The sequence below is a fragment of the Zosterops lateralis genome (genome assembly GCF_965231275.1).
Source record: "Zosterops lateralis genome assembly, chromosome: Z".
NCBI classification, from domain to species: domain Eukaryota; kingdom Metazoa; phylum Chordata; class Aves; order Passeriformes; family Zosteropidae; genus Zosterops; species Zosterops lateralis.
Window position 1 is genome coordinate 18,104,820 of NC_139800.1, and position 19,215 is coordinate 18,124,034.

The window sequence follows — 19,215 nt, forward strand, 5'->3', positions numbered from 1 at the left end:
AAAATCACAATAGTATTAATAGGTAACTACCCGTATAAGGGAAAAGAAGCATAAGAATACGGTTTCATGCATATTTTGAAGAGATGATTAAAATAAAATACATACCGCGTCTGTAACTTCTATCTCATACAGCTTCTGGAAGGTCTCACGATAAAAGAAAAACAGCTTCCCACTGCCACCACCTTTCTTGACAGAGGTGCCTGTGACAAGAATTTTATCATCTGGGCTGAAACAACAATCTGTCCTGTTGAAGAAAACAAAGAACTTGACTGGGCAGATAATTAACATACCGAGAACTTAGATAAAAATTGCACTCCTTAAAACAACTTTTTTTATTTGTTAGTCCTTTCCAGAAAAAGTTTGAAAAAGTCTCTTGTTAGTGTCATCTATTGCTGTTGTTATCAATTAGACTTATCTGTTACAATTGTTATTACAGTTGTGCACAGGATGTGCAAAACTGGCAGATTCAATGACAATCCTCCTCACAGCAAAATTCTCTTCCACTCAAAAGTCTTGCAAGCTTTTCAATAAGAGAAAAAAAAAAAAGTACTTTCAAATCTGGCTGTCATCATTAAGTAAAAAAACGTATTAATCATGAAATCTGTTTTTGCTGACGATACACTGTTCAGTGATGCAAAGTGGCATGTTTTTATACATCAGTCAAAAATGTTTTTCTGTTTACTTCTCCTCTGTGTTACAAATTGCAGTTATGATTGACATGTCCATGACTTGCCTTTCTAAGATCTTATTTCAAAATTACAAACTGTTCCTAGGGGATTTGGTTGTATTACAGCTACAAGAAATGCAGATCAGACCAATAAACATATTGAAAACAATACTTATCACTATGCAGTAAAATAGTCAGCACTTCTAACGCTGTAACATGAATTCCTATCACGTACCTTCATGTTATGTCTACTTTTTCATTCAGCTCTTTTTTTATTCATCATAGACTAAATAAGAATGAGGTTTACATCTATATCTCATTACACACATAAGGGCCTCCTCCTGAAATGTTACTAATCTAATTACACTTAAGACATATGAGACTGAAATATCATGAAAATAAGATCTTTTAAAGCAATGTGAATCCCTAAAATAAACAAGAACTGTCACTGCACACTCCTCCTTGTGTAGTCCTTTCTGCATAACAGTGGACCTAGTGACAACTGAGGATAAGAACTCCAGCAGAACCCCTTCCCATTCAGCAAAAATACTGCTATTTCTGCTAGTTGGAATAAATTAGAACACTTACATGGGAAAGAAGCTGGGCAGCCCCTCTGCTGAATTAAGAGGTTTTTTAAATTGTCTAATATCCCATATCTTTAAAGTATCATCTCCTATGAAACAAAAGAGACAAAGGTTAGCAATAAAGAATTCAAGTCAAGAACTTACGCAAGTCAGAGAATTTCACTCTCTAATTCAGAGAGAAGGAGAACAAAATTATGTAATAGACGCATCTAAAATGGGAACAATTTGGAATTTTTTCCTCAGCAAGTGACTACGACAGTGCAATGTTGAGAAGTTCAATATGCAGCACTCCAGTTTACCAGAAACTTCTCCTCAATGGCTTAATTTTATCATGGCAATCCCTCCTATCAAGAATCACTATCCACAGTGGAATCAGATTCCTCAATCACTAATTTATTCTGTATCTGTAAGCATTGACGCTTAGCTGCTAGGAGCAAATTTAACTTTCAAGACATTGAAAGAAATCAAAAATGTTGCCATGAATTCTCTAGATCAAAAACTAAACAACTTTTACATGTGTGATTTCTACCTTTCTTGAGAAAGTAATCAGGAAGAATAGAAAGCACACGAAAGTCTTCCCCCTTCTTTAGCAGGCAACAAACTGCTATCTCAGTATGGAGAAGAGGCTCTGGAATCAGTCAGAAATCCTCAGGGAAGGGGGTCAAGGGAAGCAAGTGAAACTACACTTGCTATAACAAAGCCTTTTCACAGTACCTTTAGTCATAAAAGCCAAAAGCAAGGTTGTGGCAAGAGATTTGTAGCAATGCTCATCTGTGTTTGATAAACATGGTGTGACAGTATGCCAGTAAAAGTCAGGCTGTTTATCCCTTTTTGAAAAGTTATGACATATTAATAAAGTGAGAACAGGGTAAAAAAAAAGAGATTAGTTAGTTATTCTCAGAGACATCTATATCTCTGCTCTGATTGTCCTTCTGAAACATGTATTGCCACCATGAGAATAACTACAGAATCTGAACTTTGAAGTACCTCACTCAAGCACCTATATACGTCCTAGCATTTGACAGCAGTGCCTCAGCACTTTCAAGGGTAAAAAGAAGGACGTTTAAGCAACAATTCTCTTTAAAAATATCCAGAGATTAATTTTAGACAAAAAGTTACAAAATCTTTCTGACCTAAGAGGCAGGATCTGCTTCCTTCCAAAGTACAAATCTTGCAGGGAAGTAATTTGGTTATCTACAAGTATTTTGTGGATTCATAGCCTTTGAGCTCAAAGGAGGCCTTGGAAATAAAATGTTTTTAAAAGAAGTAACAAAAGAAATCAAGGCCAGCAGTGCCCTTTACAGGGAAAGCAGTAATGTGTGGCCTCGTACATCATGTATGTTTATATTAAAGACTAGGATAACTCCTCACTACAAAATATTTTTAAGAAGTGGACAACTTAAATAAATGATGTCTAGAGCAGAGTATATTTCTGTTCATTGGGAAGCTAAAAAGTGACAAGAAAGAAAAATGTAGAGTCCCTCTTTTGGAAATATCTGTTTTCTTATTGTTTCCCAGTAGACTCCATCCCATGTACTTCAAAGCATTTAGTCTTGTAAAATGAGCCCTCCCTTTCCCCTCCCATCCCCCAAGGAAAAAAAAAAAAAAAAAAAAAAAAAAAAAAAAAAAAAAAAAAAACCACCACAAACTTATCATCAAGATGCTACATCTAAAGCATCAGTACTTTATAAATGTATGCAAAGGACACCACTTGGCCACTTTGCAAATCTCCTGGATAGGGAGAGATCCACGGCTAGCAGCCAAGGCTGTTCTGTTCCTAGTGGAATGAGCCTTGACATGATCTTCAAGCTGTAATCTTGCCAGGTTTTAGCAGGAGAAATGCAGTCAGACATGTAGCTATAGTTCCTTCGCTAACAAGAAAATGTAATGAGCTAGTTAAAAAGTTTAGAAGACTCCAGCAGGACTCAAGTTTATGGCTGATTTCAAGTCAACGTTGTCTTAAACTGAAATAGTTTAGAAATAGAAGAGTAAGTATTTGGAGATGAAAAAATGCTATTAGAATGACTTGACTTGCTAATACTGTGACTTTACCAGCATTAAGTATTTGCTCCAATTCACTTTTCCCAATTAAAATTATCAATGTGCAAATGCAAATTGGTTCCTAAATCTAATCTGCATTTTGAGTTGAAATCACCGTCACTAAGATCACAGAATATTAACTTTCCTCATCACCAAGGATTTTTCCAGTAGGATCCTTCTATCAATGCTTAGGAAGCTTCTTTAACAGAGCTGCAGCAGTAGTGATCTCTTTTTAATTACTTTATACATGAACAAAAATAGTTATCCTTAAATAAAGGCATATAAACAGAAGATGTGCAATTCAGTATGACTATTCAAAATAGTCTACTCAGATCATTCAGTATTTTTTCTCGATGGCAGACTTCTCCAAAGCTTAGCAGGATTATTTAAAGCTTTTATAGCACTTTCAGTAGCATTTCAAACTCTATTGTTAGCCATTTTAATAAGAAGGATACCAATAAAAAGACTCAAGACTGACACAATCAGGTCAAGACACTGTTATGCCAATGGTATTGAGCACGGGATTTATCAAGAAGTAACAATTAGGTCCTAGAAAAACAGTCTTTGGTGAGCAAAGATAGGCATTTTGCAAATGCCCTTTAGTCAAAATAAGCACTAATACTATACAGATCTTATATGATTTTTTTTCTTTTCTTTTCAGAAAATAGTGACCAGGAAGACAAGACAAGAATGTGAATAGGCCCAAAAGAAGGGAAAGTGCTGCTAGGAATTCACAAAGCCTACAGCCAGCAACACTCTATTTAAAAAGAAGGAGTCCTGTGTTGAAAGCAAAGCTTGATGACAGAAATTGTTCACAGAGATCAATGAGGGAAGCAAAGAAACACAGGAAATAGGAATTTTTAAAAGTTACAGCTTAGGAAACACATAGCATAACAAGCTTACCAGAATATATTTATCAACTCCAAGCCTTTCTGTGAAGACTTATACTACAGATGTGAGAGACACCTTACAGAATAAGGTACAGGCTTCTGCATCCTGTACTGGTTCTGCAGGAGGAGCTGCAACAACTACAGAGCAGCCTCTGGAGGCATCAAAGGTTGGGACCAAAGCCAAAAATCTTGTGAGAGGAGTCACAAATTGAGGAATCTATACCTACATTTGGAACACTTCTCAGCATCACCTGCATCCATACCAGTCTGATGGACTGCTTAAATGCATAATCTTCTCTAAACATATGGAATGTACATATGGCTAGAAGGGTTCTAGAAGATTTTCATAAAGCCATTTCAGTTCCAAGTGTTGCAAATGCAGACTATGCCTATTGAAACTACTAAATGTATTTCTGACATGGTTAGAATGAACACCAATGTTCAGCTCCTGAGAAATATTACTTGACAAAAACTCATGTGATTCTTGAAATGCCAATGTTTGGATTTAATACAAAGAGCAATATGTTATTACACTACACAAAACATTTACTATCCATGCTGCTGCACAACCCTTGAGCATAGACGTTTCTATCTTTTAAACCAATTTCAAAATGAAGAAAGAAATACAAGTAAAACGGAGGGGGAAAAAAAGACCAACAAAAATATCAGGAGTCAAAAAAGATCTTTAAATTTTTTACAGTAAGACCTCAAGTCCAATCCTAATTCTTATCTCTCCCCTGCTAAACAAAGAAAATGTTCCCCAAATACTATCCTTCATGTTATCAAGCATGCAGAAATATCACTTTCTTAAGTTTCTGCCAAGTTACTACCTATTATGCAACAAGAATAGGACTGGAAACTTTCATAAGCAGCTCCTTAGATTTTCATTTTCCCTTGTGCCTGCAGCTGAGCCATGCCTCATCTTCTCATATTCAACACGGAATCTACATCAGATGCAGCAAAGTCCATCAGGATTTCAATGAAAGTTCCCATGCCCCAAACAACTATCCTCTCTTTGATCCTCAGCACTTGGCAGGTGTGTTAATCTACGAATGCTGGATCCACATCTGCTTTTGTTGGTATAGATCCAAAGCAATACTCATTTTAAAGCACTAACCAAACAAGTCAAAATAAGGTATTAATCCTCCTTACTTTCTAGCATAGTGCACACAGAGCTCTTTTTTTAATATGCTAGACAAAGGTAGCACTTTTATCCACAGAGTGGCCAAATTTCTGTGCAGTTTGCAGATTGTTTCTGCAAACAATCAATCAACATTTTATACATCTTAGAGCAGAGTGTGGTAGATAAAACCTGAGCAAATGAAAGTCTGTTTAACATGAGACAAAAACTGGAGACAGATGAGGAAGAGCAGGCCAGTAAAAGTGCCACATGCAATAAAAAAAAAGAAAAGGTCATTTATGTGATCTACATTCATAAATGTGAAACAGAAGAGAATTTACATAAATGGAGGTTTCAAGACAGCAGTAGTGAATACCCCTCACTAAGTATTAGCCTTGTTTACTCTTATATTTAAAAGCGCACCAAGGTTTATCCCTAAATTTCCCGAATTATGTGTGAATTTTTTGAGGGCAATCACCACTGGTAGACAGACACAGCATTTTACTTAGAGCAGAATGGAAAGACACACAGTTCACATGCAGGAGAAGGTTCACACATAATAAGAGTCTGGTCCAGTAAGGACAAAAATGCTTGAGAGCTTTGACTTCACCACTTACAACCAATTCATGATGCATAGAGTGGCATCATAACTCCAGGACCCTGTATCCAGAACTGTGGATCCAGGACCCTGAACAGCAGCTATTAACACAAGTGCCATTAGTGTCCATATGCCTGGAGCCTTTAAGACTAAGAGGATAAGACTACAAAGTCCTTAGTGTGAAAGATGCGTTCTGGGAAACATTTGGAATTTTTGAAATGTGGCAAGACATACAAAGAATCAGTGAGGAGGCACCCAGTATCAGCTACATTTCATTGTACTGATGTGTACTGGTCAGACACTCTACCCCCCTCAGGGACAGGGGCACAGGGAGGATGCAAAGAAAATGCAAGATACTTGGCTAGAAAACACATCCACTGCTTCAGAGTTTTCTTCATCTATGAATATCTATATTTTGGTATTTTGTGTAGGTAATCTCATTCTGTCTATGTACCAAACTGACCAGATGTCCTAAACATATGTTAGGCACAGTGTTAGCCGACATTAATGTATACTGCCTGTCCCTAGGCCTGTTTATTCGGCCTTGGGGCAATGCTAATGCATACACAGAGCTTCTGGTTACAGCTGTTTTCCATCCAGACAGCTTGGCTTGTACACTTGCACCTGTCTGCAAAATACCGGGCAGACAAATTTCTGCATGAAAAGTTGTCTTCAACAGACACCATCTTATCCGAAAAATGAAGCAAATGAGTCCTCAAATACATCTTTGCCTTCTCAAGTCTTGTTCTATTATCTAAGACTCATAAAAGTTTTATCTGAAGTTTAAAACATATGCCTTTTTTCCCAGCCCTGTGGACATTTCCCAATTATTTTGCCATTCATGTATCTCTTGGAAAGTCTATTCCAGTCACCACCTTCTGATGTTTTTAATATAGATTAGATAAAAATTCTGATTAGGACAAAAAATGACAATGCCTAAGAAAGCTGTATGAGGAATTAATACCTGTAGAACAGAGACAGAGTTACTGACGGGTACTAATCTTCCATGGAAGAACTAAGCAACAAAACCGGACTTTTTATTTTTAATTAAGCTAATGACTTTCTTTCAGTGTATTATTACTGCTAGACAAGAACACAGATAAGAAACTGCGTAATATAGCCAGCAAAATTATATTAAAATATTTCTTAACTGCTGTAAAATGCTCTTTCAGGAACATAGTATTGCATGGTCAATCAAATAAAAGCAGTAAATTGTGAAACACTTCATATTTGAATGACTAGTATATGATTTCACTACCTTATTTCCATCACAAACAATTGCATCTAACAATTATGTGATTTATATGGTTTGTTTATTGAAACATTTCATTTCATTAAAACTGTCTTACATCCAACATGTCATAGACTTCTTTCAATCACCTACCTCCTCGGCTGGCAAGGACCATACCATCATAGGAAAATGTCAAACATGAAGTGTCACTGCCTGAAGCATGGGCTTGTCTACAGTGGAACTTTGTATGTACCTGTTCACCAAGCAAACAAAAGATTACAAAATAAATTACCATTACAACTCAAATTACAAATTAAACAAATGGGACAAACATAACTTTGTAGCATTTTCTGTGCTCTGCTGCTATTCCTTATTCTAAACAAAACCCCCTGCATTTTCAGAAGGCACAGCAGTTAAGTATTTCCAACAGACTTTTAAAAATGTTGTATTTGTTTCAGAATACACCGTCATAACAAGAACTTGAATGCAAAATTCAAATTCTGCATAGGCTTAATTATACAGTACAGATTTACATAGCATCAGCACTCCTGGAAAACTCCCACTAGCACTGAACAAAGGTAGTTATTCCTGGTTAAGATAAAAATACATTCCAAGACAGTTCTCAACACTCCCTTAAGCAGGATTTTAGTTTCTAAAACTACCAAAATACAATATACATACTTTGGAAAGGACTAGAAGAACTTAGTTTGGCTAAATTCCCTGACGGAATTCATGACTTACATAATAGAACAAAGTTCAGATATTGTGAGGTTTGTGTTGCATTTAGGTACACTAAAATTCAAGAATGGGAACAACGTATGTTTCATTGTAATTATTTCTATTTTGCTGATAATCATAAAGAAAGGTTGAAATTACCTTCAAGTTCACATTTTGTTCTTGTATGGAGATCACTTCTTATTTATTAAGTCATTATTTAGTAAAATACCTAAAATTTCTACTAATAAGGAAAGAACCTCAAATTAAATTTAAATAATCTTGTCAAATGAAGCTTTCCCACTTCCCAATGAAAAACAAAGGTCTCAGCTAAGATTCCAAGACAAGAAGTGGAAACACGGGAAGGCAAAAAAGGAAGACAGAAACAGAGACAAAGGAATTCAAGACAGGTTGATTCCTTTTTTTATACCTAGGTAACTATGCTTCTCATTTGTCCTCTTTTCATAAAAGAAAACTAATTCATATAGATGTAAAATTAAGCATTCAAGACTTAAAGGTTTCCAGTGTAACTGTATCTCATCTTCCCCTCTGTAAAATGAGGATTAAAACACAGAGGAGGAGATGGCAGATTAGTGACCTTGAAGTCTTTTATTTATGGTAGTGATGAGCAAAACAAAATACATGCATATAAGCATATCTTTTCAGAGGGGGTGGTTGAACAACATGCAGCAAAACCAGACCTAGAATCTTACCCTGGACAGTAAGAGGACAAAATAATGAGCAGCTGCTCAGTGATTTTTATCCGAACTATGCATTAAAAGAGACCTAATTCTACAGAATAAAAAAGGAGAATGTGATCCTAAAATGCAGTCACACTGCATTTTAAGTGTTTTGACTTAAGCTTGCACAAGAATCCTCAGTTAATTTATCTTCTAATTTTTGATCATGCACCTTACTAAGGTGCTTTTAATGGGCTATTTTGTAAGCAAGAGACACAAACTAGTAAAGTAATTAATGTTGTTTATTCTTAAGAATAGTTGTGTTTAAGCTAGAGAATCATTGTGTGATGACATTAATAATTACTGAAAGCTTATTTTGATGTGGAGATTTAGTCAGTCATTGAGAGGAGTCACACGAGGCATTCCCTCCACAAATGATTCTTACAAAGGGGGACTTCAAATACCAACAACATCCTTCTTACAGTATGTGAACACAGGATGCAATGGCCTACACTTAGCCATAGTAATTGTTTTGAAATTACTGTCACTTCCAGCCAATTATGCATACCCTGGAATCTATGAACAGAATCCAGTTTCCAACTGTTTGTCTTTGATGGGAGTGTTTATTAGTACTAAAAATTGTATTTTGTGCATCCAATTGCATAAAATTTTCCAAGTATATGGGAACGTGTAAAGAATAAAATGTGAATTGGCTATCAGAAAATAAATTTTCTCTAGTATTTGTTAAATATTAACAAGCAATTAAAATGATGTATTTTTTGTCTAAGAAATACCATGGACACTTTCAAAAACATCATAAATGGTTAATATTCACACTTTAAAAAATTCTTGAAAGATTACATTACGATATTAAGCTAATTCAAACAAATTGAAAAAACTTCATTTGGGGTCCACAACACTCCCATCCCTCCAGGCAATGTCACACTGATATACACATATTAAAATATCACTTTTTTTCACTCTGCTGCCCAACTTAATGTGAGGGTGTAGGGTTTTAACTTTCATTTCATCCTCAATCTGAAATTCTTTCCACTAGTTTTGTGTTGGATCCAAATTAAAACACAGAAAGAGATCTGGGGTCCAATAAATGTCTTTTCTTTTATGTTTCACAAGTAAAAATCCTAACCATCTCCAGATAGATAGCAAATTACATTAACAGTTCAGAATTTCTGTTACTTTCCTGTGGTCAAAGATACTGATTTTACTTAGCATTTATTTGTGAATCCATTAATAATACCTAAACCATATCTTTCAGAAATTAAACAACTCAATTAAACTGGCCTCAGGTTGTGCCAGGAAAGGTTTAGATTGTATATTAGGAAAAATTTCTTCACTGAAAGAGTGATCAAGCATTGGAACAGGCTTCCCAGGGATGTGGCTGAGTCACCATTCCTGCATGTGTTTAAAAGATGCGCCAATATGGCACTCGGGGACATGGTTTAGAGGGGGGCTCAGCAGAGTTAAGGTTGTATATAAGGTTGTAAATAGTGGGACTCGATATTCTTGAAGGTCTTTTCCAATTGAAATGACTTTCTGATTTTACATCATGCACTACAGAGCCTTCTAAATTAAGTAGCTATGCTCTAACCAGTCTTTGCCCTTTTCTCAACTATCCCATCAAGAAAGGAAAACAGCAACATATAGATGCCAAAGACTGGCATCATTTGCCCCTTAATGACAAAAATGAAAACAAAAGAACAAATTTCGCCCAACTCTATCCAGCTTCAATGCTTTAGGATTTCATGTAAAACCAGGCTTGACTGAAAGAGATAGTAAGATTGCATCAGCAATTATATTTGTCTTTAAAAATAAATTTCCTCAGTTTACTAGTAAAAAGATTGTTTTCCTAACTTTAAGCTCTGCAAGCTTGCCCTCCATATATTATTCTGCAAAGAAATATAACCCTGAATTGTAATACTAAATCAAATATTCTAAAATGATTGAAGGTTGAAAAGGAGTTTTTACACATACTGGCAAACATTCATCGCAGTTTTCAAAGAAAAAAATGGTTTTGGCCTCTGACCTCTTAATATTTTTAACAGATGTCTAATCTTGCTAACAAATCATTAGCAAAAAATTTGTTGTCAGAATGTTTCTAGCTGGAAAGACATGAAACAAAAGAACCAATGTACGCAATTCAAAATTTTGATTCAAGAAGGTAAAGAGAGAGCATTGAAACATAAGATAAAGATGTCAAGATAATTAGGGCAAAGTGTATCTACAGCTCTCCTTCATTACTCTTCTCCTTTTGTTGCAGAGGTGCCTGCTAATATGAAGTAATAGTCATGTGCCATACAAAATTTGACAAGTTCATCAGTCCTTAAAATTTTTTTAAGGTTTAGTTACTTCAGCAAATTCTGCAGTAAACCACTATCTTCTGCAACTGGCTTAAAGGCTTTCTAACTAACAACTCCAGCAATGTAAGCACTTTCCTCCTAGCTTTGTATTAGCACGTATATTTTTGTTAAGCAATTACAGCTGACTGTACTTGTGTGCAAAATGAGATGACAGGCATAAAACATGAAGCACATGTGAGAAATGATACAGTTGCATGTATCAAAAACCCCAAAAAACCCAGATATGTCAGGGTTTGCAATATTGCCACAGTCCTCAGAGAGAATAAGAGTCAGAAGATGAAAAGAAACCAGAGAATGGATTGGGAAGGGGTGAGGGTGGGAGCAAAGATACATGACTAGAGGAGCATCAGCAATGAGTATCCTTTGTACAAAAATCTGTACAGACTTAAGAGGACCCCTACAGGAAGTGAAGACAGCAGTGGCCACATGAATGGTTTATCACAAAAAAATGACCTATTACAGAGGCACATGGCTACAGTTCTGCATCCCACAACTGCTCTGCTGCTCCAAAACACTCAATAAAACTTAGTGTAGGAAAAAGACAGACCTACTCAGTTTGTTCACCTCAGAAATCCAAGCCACATTCATGAGAAAAACAACAATATGTTTAACTTACAGAATTTTTTTAAACTTTCCACAGTGTTTCTGGGATACAATATTTCACAGTAAGCTGACACTTTCCCAAGATCATAATGCTTCTCACATTCTGGCCCCCCGCCCCCTGCTTTTCTTTTAACGAAACACTGAACATCCCAGCCAAGACATTCTTTCTCCTTTTTATTCCTAACATCTTCTAGATTGTTTTTTAATAGTGAAGGCAGTAAATTAAAGCAGGTCTTGAGGAAAATGAGATCTACAAAGATGGCTATATGAATCTTTCTCTCAGATTTTTTTTTACAGATGTATAGCAAAATATTACTTATTTATTAGTGTGAACAGAGTCAACTATACAACCACAATTGAGATTTATTGGTTTAAAACATGAGGCAGAACAGCAAGACTAGCTCAGCAGAGATGCCTGACAAGCAAGTCCCAGGCCATGTACAGCTACTTGAGTGTTAAATGGGTCTTTTCACCTAAGATACTTACAGCAAAATAAAATAGCTCACACTGACAATATTCAATTGCAGAAGTTGTAATTTTTAACAAATGTAAAAGCCTTCCAAGATGACATATTGTCATAGGCCAGGCTCAAGGTGACAAAAGTATGATTTACAAAGCTGCAAGAAGAAAACAAACAAACAAACCAGAGATGTTTTTAGTCACAACTGACCAAAGCTGTCTGGGTCTTTGTTAAAAGTGATCCCATCAGAGACAGACAACATCTCAGAGCTGTGATCACAGCTGACAAGACAGACAGGTTCCCAAGGCATGAGTTACACTCTCCAAATGTCTACTTACCCATCCCCCCTTCAGCCGCCTCTACTGAAGGAAGCATATCTCCTATGCTCTCAATTATAATCCACAAAAGAAATGTAAGTGTACTTTCTGGGTTTAGTGTATCAATTAAAAATTGTCAGGTTTACATATGTCAGCTGAATTCAGGAATTTCTCAATATTCTCCCTGAGCAGGCAGTTGGTTGCAGGCTCTATCAGATGCTTTTCTTAAGTCTCTGTAAACATGATCCCTGTGCGTTTTCAATTTATGTGACAGCTCTTCAATACCACTTCCTGTGGTGTAGAAATGGATGCTGTTTCAGTAATGAGCACACTGATGCAAAACAAGATTAACTTGTGAAATCTGAGGTTTTAGTGTTTACATGATTACACTCTAACGTGATTTCCTCTTCTCTCTGACTTTATAACTCAGTGACAAGTACACGAATAATTAGCAGACCTGAAATGCTCCTTTTGTCTCAATCCTACTTAATCAATTATGAATACAGTAGCCTAAACTTATTTGCCATGACCAAGACATCTGACTAAAAACTGTATTTAACTGTCCTGTGCATCCATTATATTCTCATCTGTTGCAGCTAAAGCCTTTTTTCTGGGTGACAAGTCTTCAGGATTTCCTAATCTCTCACACTCAGCTGTGGTTCAACACCCGTCAATAATCTCTCACACGTATTTCATCAAGAAGCCTACCTATTTTTTTGCAATTACTGAACCCACAGAAGACTTGGCTCTTTTTTTTTTCCCCCCCAAATATTCTTTAGTATTTCTTGAGCAACAACATTGCAATGAAAAACCTACATAAGAGGGAGAAAAAAAAAGGTGTATAACATTTTGAAAATTTATGGAATCTTCAATGAACCATGCATTATATTATGAAATTGTGAGCGAAAATAAAAACACAAGTGTGAAATGCTTAGTGAGAAAATGTTTGGAAGTTATGGAAAAAAGCAGTCTAAAAAAAGTCATACAGTAGTGTAGCCAGTCAAGTTGAAAAATTATTCAGTGTTTTGTTAATTGCAATTGATACAAAAACTTGATTTCTATTTTAAAAAATCTAAAACATTTGCACAGAAGGCAATGAGCCTTGCACTGCATGACTGGCAATAAAAGCCACTTGATACATTTGACTATACATGAGTTTAGGGAAAATAAGGAAGCAGGCAGGCTGGCCTGTCCCAGAGATGTCTCTGATCCATTGCAGAGTGATGAGAAAGTCCTTCCTATCTGCCAATCTTCTGCTTCCTTCACCATGAAGAATATTCAATAATATAAGAATATTGCTGACCACAGAAACAATTTCTTCTTGTTTAAGCTATTCAGAAAGAAATATTTCAGGAAACCATTTTAGAAAGATGGCTTCTTAACAGCATTGCTAAATATTTGCCTAAAGGTTTGAAAATGAAACCCAGCTGAATGTTTGGCTGCACGGTCAAACTTTGCATTTCAGAAAATAACCTATCTTGGCCACAAAAATGATAAATATTAGTAATAAAAATAGCTTTTGGAAATTATTCAGTTGGCCTCATTTGGGGATTTTTTACACTGCATGAGAAAAACACACAAGGATGTAAAAGAAACTTTCTTCTGTATCTTTTCATAACTTATCTAACCCATTCTATCTCACCCTAGCAAATTTACATTTTTCCTTCTTTGTACCATCATAAATACAGCTTTTGTAAACAAAAAAGAAAAGCCCACTCCTCCCTTCTGCCTCTTTTAAAGTTAAATTAATCAGTTTTTGACTTGTCCAGCTGTTGAAATTTTCTTTGCCTTCCAGAAAATAATCAAATGTGATCAATGTTATTATTCAAAAATCTCATTAAAGATTCAGCTAAGACACACTAGAACTCCACTGAAAGTCCACAGATTTCTTCGAACTCATCTATGCCAACACTGGACGTTTCATATAATTTAAAAGTAGCTTTTGATCTACTGACAATAAAAAAAATAGAAACAGAAAAGAAATTATAAAGAAGCTACTAAGTTGTCTTCAAAAAGCAACTAAGACAGACTTATTCTCAGCTTATTGCCAAATATTCAGTATAATTCCTCATATTATTTCAGTGTCCCCAAAGCTTAAATTTCTCTATTAAACTTCTGCGGTCTAATAGAGGCACAGTGTAAACAGAGGGAAACATGACTGAAAATACACACAAATCTACATAAAATTAACATTTGTGGTTCAGTAATCCTTGACCCAAAAAAGGTGGTTTGCAGTGAGTTATCAAAGATGGTTGTGTAATAAATCCATTTGCTTGCTAGAAACAGTAGCTAGCATATGTATATTCTCAGAAGATGGGTGTATTTCTCTATGAAATGAAAGCATTTTCACTAAACTTCTTGTAACATGGTAAGCTATTCTTCTACATGCTTTAATTTTTTTTCATCATAAAAATGCACTGTAAACTATCATGCCATATTATCTTTGCACATTATTTAATAATATATAATTATTTTAAACGATAGATTTGATTTTATTCATTCAGATGGAACAATGAAGAGTGAAGAATGCCTCAGTTAAAGGAGTAAGTGATGTTTTTCCTCATGCACGTCAGTGATAAAATGAGCATTCTCAAGTAAACCTTATTTTCTTTTCAAGCAATATTCTTATCTCAGTTCCATGGTTCTTTCTCTGATGTTGCTTTTTTCTCACAATAGTTTTATATATTTGACTAGTTAAATAAGCAAACAAATAAAACTCCCCCACACTTGCAAGCAAAAAACTGGCACTGCAGAAAAAAAAATTTCAAAAATTGTTTATAGTGGTTTACACTAACAGAACAGTGTTCCAGGTTAGCTTTCAGAGCAGCAATCAAGTACCTAAGCATTAGATAGAGTGAAAAACTTATAATACCTTTAAGTGGAAAAGTTGCTTGCTATTCTACAGTGCAATTTCTGATTTAATTTCAAATATGGATTGCTTTTAAAATTACCTTTCTCTTTTAACAGACATTAAAACAAATTACTATTTTAAGTATGAAAGGAAAGAAATTTTTTTGCTTGCAAGTGCTTGAATCAATTAATCCCTTCTTTCTCACATAATATAAATAATAAGATGATTATTAAAGGTATGAAAATATAAAAATGTCCAAATTGATATCCAAAGGTCCTTCAAACAGGCTGCAGTATTTCCATGAAAATTTTCCATGAAAATTCTCTGAGGATTGAGAATTGTTACAGAATTTTTCATTCTGCAAGTAGCCTTCTCCTCTACCATTAATGTTTGTTATTTGTGTCAAACTCCTCTTTCCTCTTCTTTTTCTATTTCCGTGATGTAGTACCTCTTTCCGCTGCAATTCTCTTTGACCACTAGCATCCCTAGAATTTTTTCTATCCAACAAAAAGATTCCTTTCATTTTCTTATTCTAGCCTCCTAGTTTCACTTCAGCACAGTATTTCACACTTACACCCAGCAGCTTCATATTTCTTCTCCACCAGCAATGGCATCCTCACAGCATAGGGAGATACAAATTTCATAAGCAGCAATTCGTGAACCTCAAAACCTCATTTGCATTTACCCGCTTTTCCCAAAATAGCTCCATGTTCCTTTCTCTCTCGATTTTTCATCCAATACTGCCTTCTCCTCCACCCTCACTCCTTGTCAATGCCTCAAATATATTCCACTTGAGAATGCTACTTAAATTCCCTCTTGAGTCCCAGGATTATCCCTGACAAATCCAACATGGGATGCCACCCCCCCTTACTGTCACCAACCTTTGGGAAAAAGTGTCTATTTTCTGTTCTCCTTCACAGTTTTATGAAGTTCAGTATCTCCTGCACACCATTGGCTCCCTTCTTCACTATTCCCTCTGGTACATGATTATCTTTCAGTTTCTCTGGCCCCCTTGGTTACTGAACTTCTCATTCTATATTGTATTTTACACACCTTATTCACAACCATGACTCCCAATATTTTTCACGCCATTAAACTGCCTTCCAAAAAAAGGTACATCATTGTCTCTCTGCTGAATCGTCTTAGTTCACCTTGACATCACTCTGCAAATGTTTAACTGGCAATACAAATTCAACATGATGAAAACTCTCCCTAAATTTCTTACATGGATAACATATCTTCTCAATTTCCCTGGAAGATCTTATCTCCTTTAACCATTCACCATAAGAAAAATGTTGTTACATGCATCCCAATGTGTCATCTACTTTCTGTCACACATTGTAAAACATACTGTAATAAATCCAACCAATAAACCACTGCCAGTACCATTACTTTAATGTGTTTTCCTTCTTTGTTTCCTTGATAATGGCTCTTTACTTTTAGGGGTCTAGCCTTGCCTCTTTTTGTCTTTTTTAAGAGCTGCATTTCACCAATTAATTAAATACACAGTCTTTCAATTACAGCAATTACAGATCATTCATTTAATCAGCAAGCACATCTGCGCGTTTTTCTCACAAAAAAAAAAAAAAAAAAGAAAAAAGAAAAAAAGAAAGAAAACCACAATCAAACCAAGGAAAACCACCAGTCCTTTTTCTGCAACATATGAGGACATACAGGAAATTATCTTGTAAAAATTATTTAAAAAAAAAAAAAAGGTGGGGGGCGGGGAGTGGGAGACAAATAGTAACCAAGTTTGTCTTGTTTTTGTTTATCAGTGTAAACCTCTTACCAACTTGACAATGATAGCCATCTTTGGTTAGGAAGGAAGTCAAAACTGATCTTTGTTTTACACGTGCAGACAGACAGCACGACACATTACTGCAGCCCTACCTGGCTCTACCACCTCAATGCAATAGCCAAGAAACCACATTAACCTGTCTGGAATACAGAAAATATTCCTACACCTCTGCCAACTTCTACCCAGTTTGGCAACACACTTCAACACATCAAATATTGAAATCAAGCAGGCATTTTCACATTTGTCACAAGTAACAAGCCAATGGCTTGCAATGCAATGCTTTCTGCTGACTGAAACAGGTGTCCCTACTTCTGGAAGGCTCACTCCAGCTCTTCAAGGCAGTCTTGATATATATGACAGTACTCCTGCACAAGGGCAAGGATGCACTACCTGTCCTTGTGCTGCTCTTGTGAGCCCTGGTGAAACAGTATCTATAAAGGTCCATACAGTGTATTCTGATGGCCTCAACAGGATGAAGTTTGTTTACAGATCTTGGACTCTCCAGGGGAGACCACAGAACTGCATAACGGTGAGGGCAAAACGCAGGCTAGTGAGGCAGGATGCAGTGCCATTTATATTCTCGTATCATAGGAACACACTGATTTCAGCAGCTACATTCATCAGGAGCTCCAAATGTCCATTAAAAAAACCCACAATATTATCCAATTAATTTGAGTTTTTAGAGCCACTCTCTCTTTGCATATGAATTAGCATAGTACTTTATAATTTGGCCATCCTATCTCAATCTTCACAAAATGCACTAAATATAAAATGAAATTTAGTGTTGATTATGGGTGACTGCTTTGAACACAACAGTCCCAAGCCAAATCTCAAAGTAATACATGTACACAGTGCAAAGTGAAATAGTAACCATAAAGGAATTTTTTAAAAAATCCACATACTGCTTAATCTAAATGAACATTACATATGTTAAAATATCTAAGAATATGTTGTTTAAATTACTTCTTAAAATGATTATACACATTCAGAAAGTCTATTGAACTAGAATGTCATTATAAGTCCCTAGACATACTTAAACACATCATATATGTATTTACTCATAATGTGTGAAACACATAGGTAGTCATATCCAACTCCAAGTCTAGTTTGTATCTCATGAGAAATTTAGAACTTGGTTTAAGAAAAGCAGCTGTTTCACAGATGTATCTGATTTCAGTCTGTGTAGTATCACTGCAGTCATACTTTAAGTAAAACACAGCTGGAGAATGCACCACCTATTTCACCACCCTCTCTACTAACAGTTTAGCACTAACATCTGTTGAAAACAAACTTCAGGAAATAGAGAGATCATGAAAAAAACACCTTGATTTTAAAATATTTTGCACTGGAAGAAGTTTTGCTTACTTATACAGAAAGCCTCACATACATTCAATTAGGTTTTAATCATGAGATTTATACCTAGACTTGCAAGGAACCTGTTCACTGAAGCTGTCTTACCGAAATTATTATTACAAATACTTTTAATTTCATATGATTGGTTGAGTTCTGTACCTGCTGCCAAGATACGTTTTAGTTGTGCAGTTTGTCTTCTCATTGATAATCATAGACACAAAACCAACTTTTTGGCTTATAATCTTATTATGAATCCTCTAGAAATGCCATTCAAATTTTCAGTTAAAGTTAACAAGACTTACATTCTTTAGGAATTGAGTACAGTCTCTAGTGTATTATAGCCAATTATTTAAACTGTATCCCCACAGAAGTGCACCTTTTAATGGAATAACCATGAATCAATTGTTCTCTCTGTAGAGGAAAGGTTGTTCTTTATCAGACTTCCTAAGTTAAATGTACGTAACCTAATGTTACATGCAAAAGCTATGCCTCACTATAACCCATCTCCTGCAAACCTGTATGCTCCATGGCTCAGAAGCCATTTCCTACCTTTTCTGGTTTTAATTCACTTGTTCAAGCTGTAACAACTTTCCTTTTTTAAAGTATTTTAAAATGTGGGAGTCTTTGGTTCCTCTAATAAAATAAACTTAATGACCAAGAGTTGTACAGGAATGTACTTTTCATTGCTTTTAGGAAATTCACAGCATAATCCTGCTGTTCATCTCCTCACAAGCTCAAGAAAGAGCGAAGCATTGTGAGATACATTTGGAGGCCAAACTAGCTAATATACACATCAAGAACAATAGTCTTTTCATAATTTACAAATCCTATCAGACTCTAGACCACTGAAGTGTTCAGCTTGCTTGAGCAATGCATATACTACAGTATCTAAAAGCCATTTCTCTGATAAGCCAAACCACTCCAGAGGTCA

General features: G+C 35.6%; 1 protein-coding gene across 1 annotated transcript in view; it reads right to left on the reverse strand.

The window, feature by feature from the left end:
• The window catches only part of WDR70 (WD repeat domain 70), a 125,709-nt gene that overhangs the window by 28,227 nt on the left and 78,267 nt on the right, over positions 1 to 19,215 (reverse strand). Inside the window, exons 11-13 of the mRNA XM_083884482.1 lie at positions 7,284 to 7,383; positions 1,256 to 1,340; positions 106 to 244 (exon numbers count right to left, since the gene is read on the reverse strand). Of these exons, the coding sequence (XP_083740608.1) occupies positions 106 to 244; positions 1,256 to 1,340; positions 7,284 to 7,383 (324 nt within the window). The remainder of the gene's footprint in view (positions 1 to 105; positions 245 to 1,255; positions 1,341 to 7,283; positions 7,384 to 19,215) is intronic.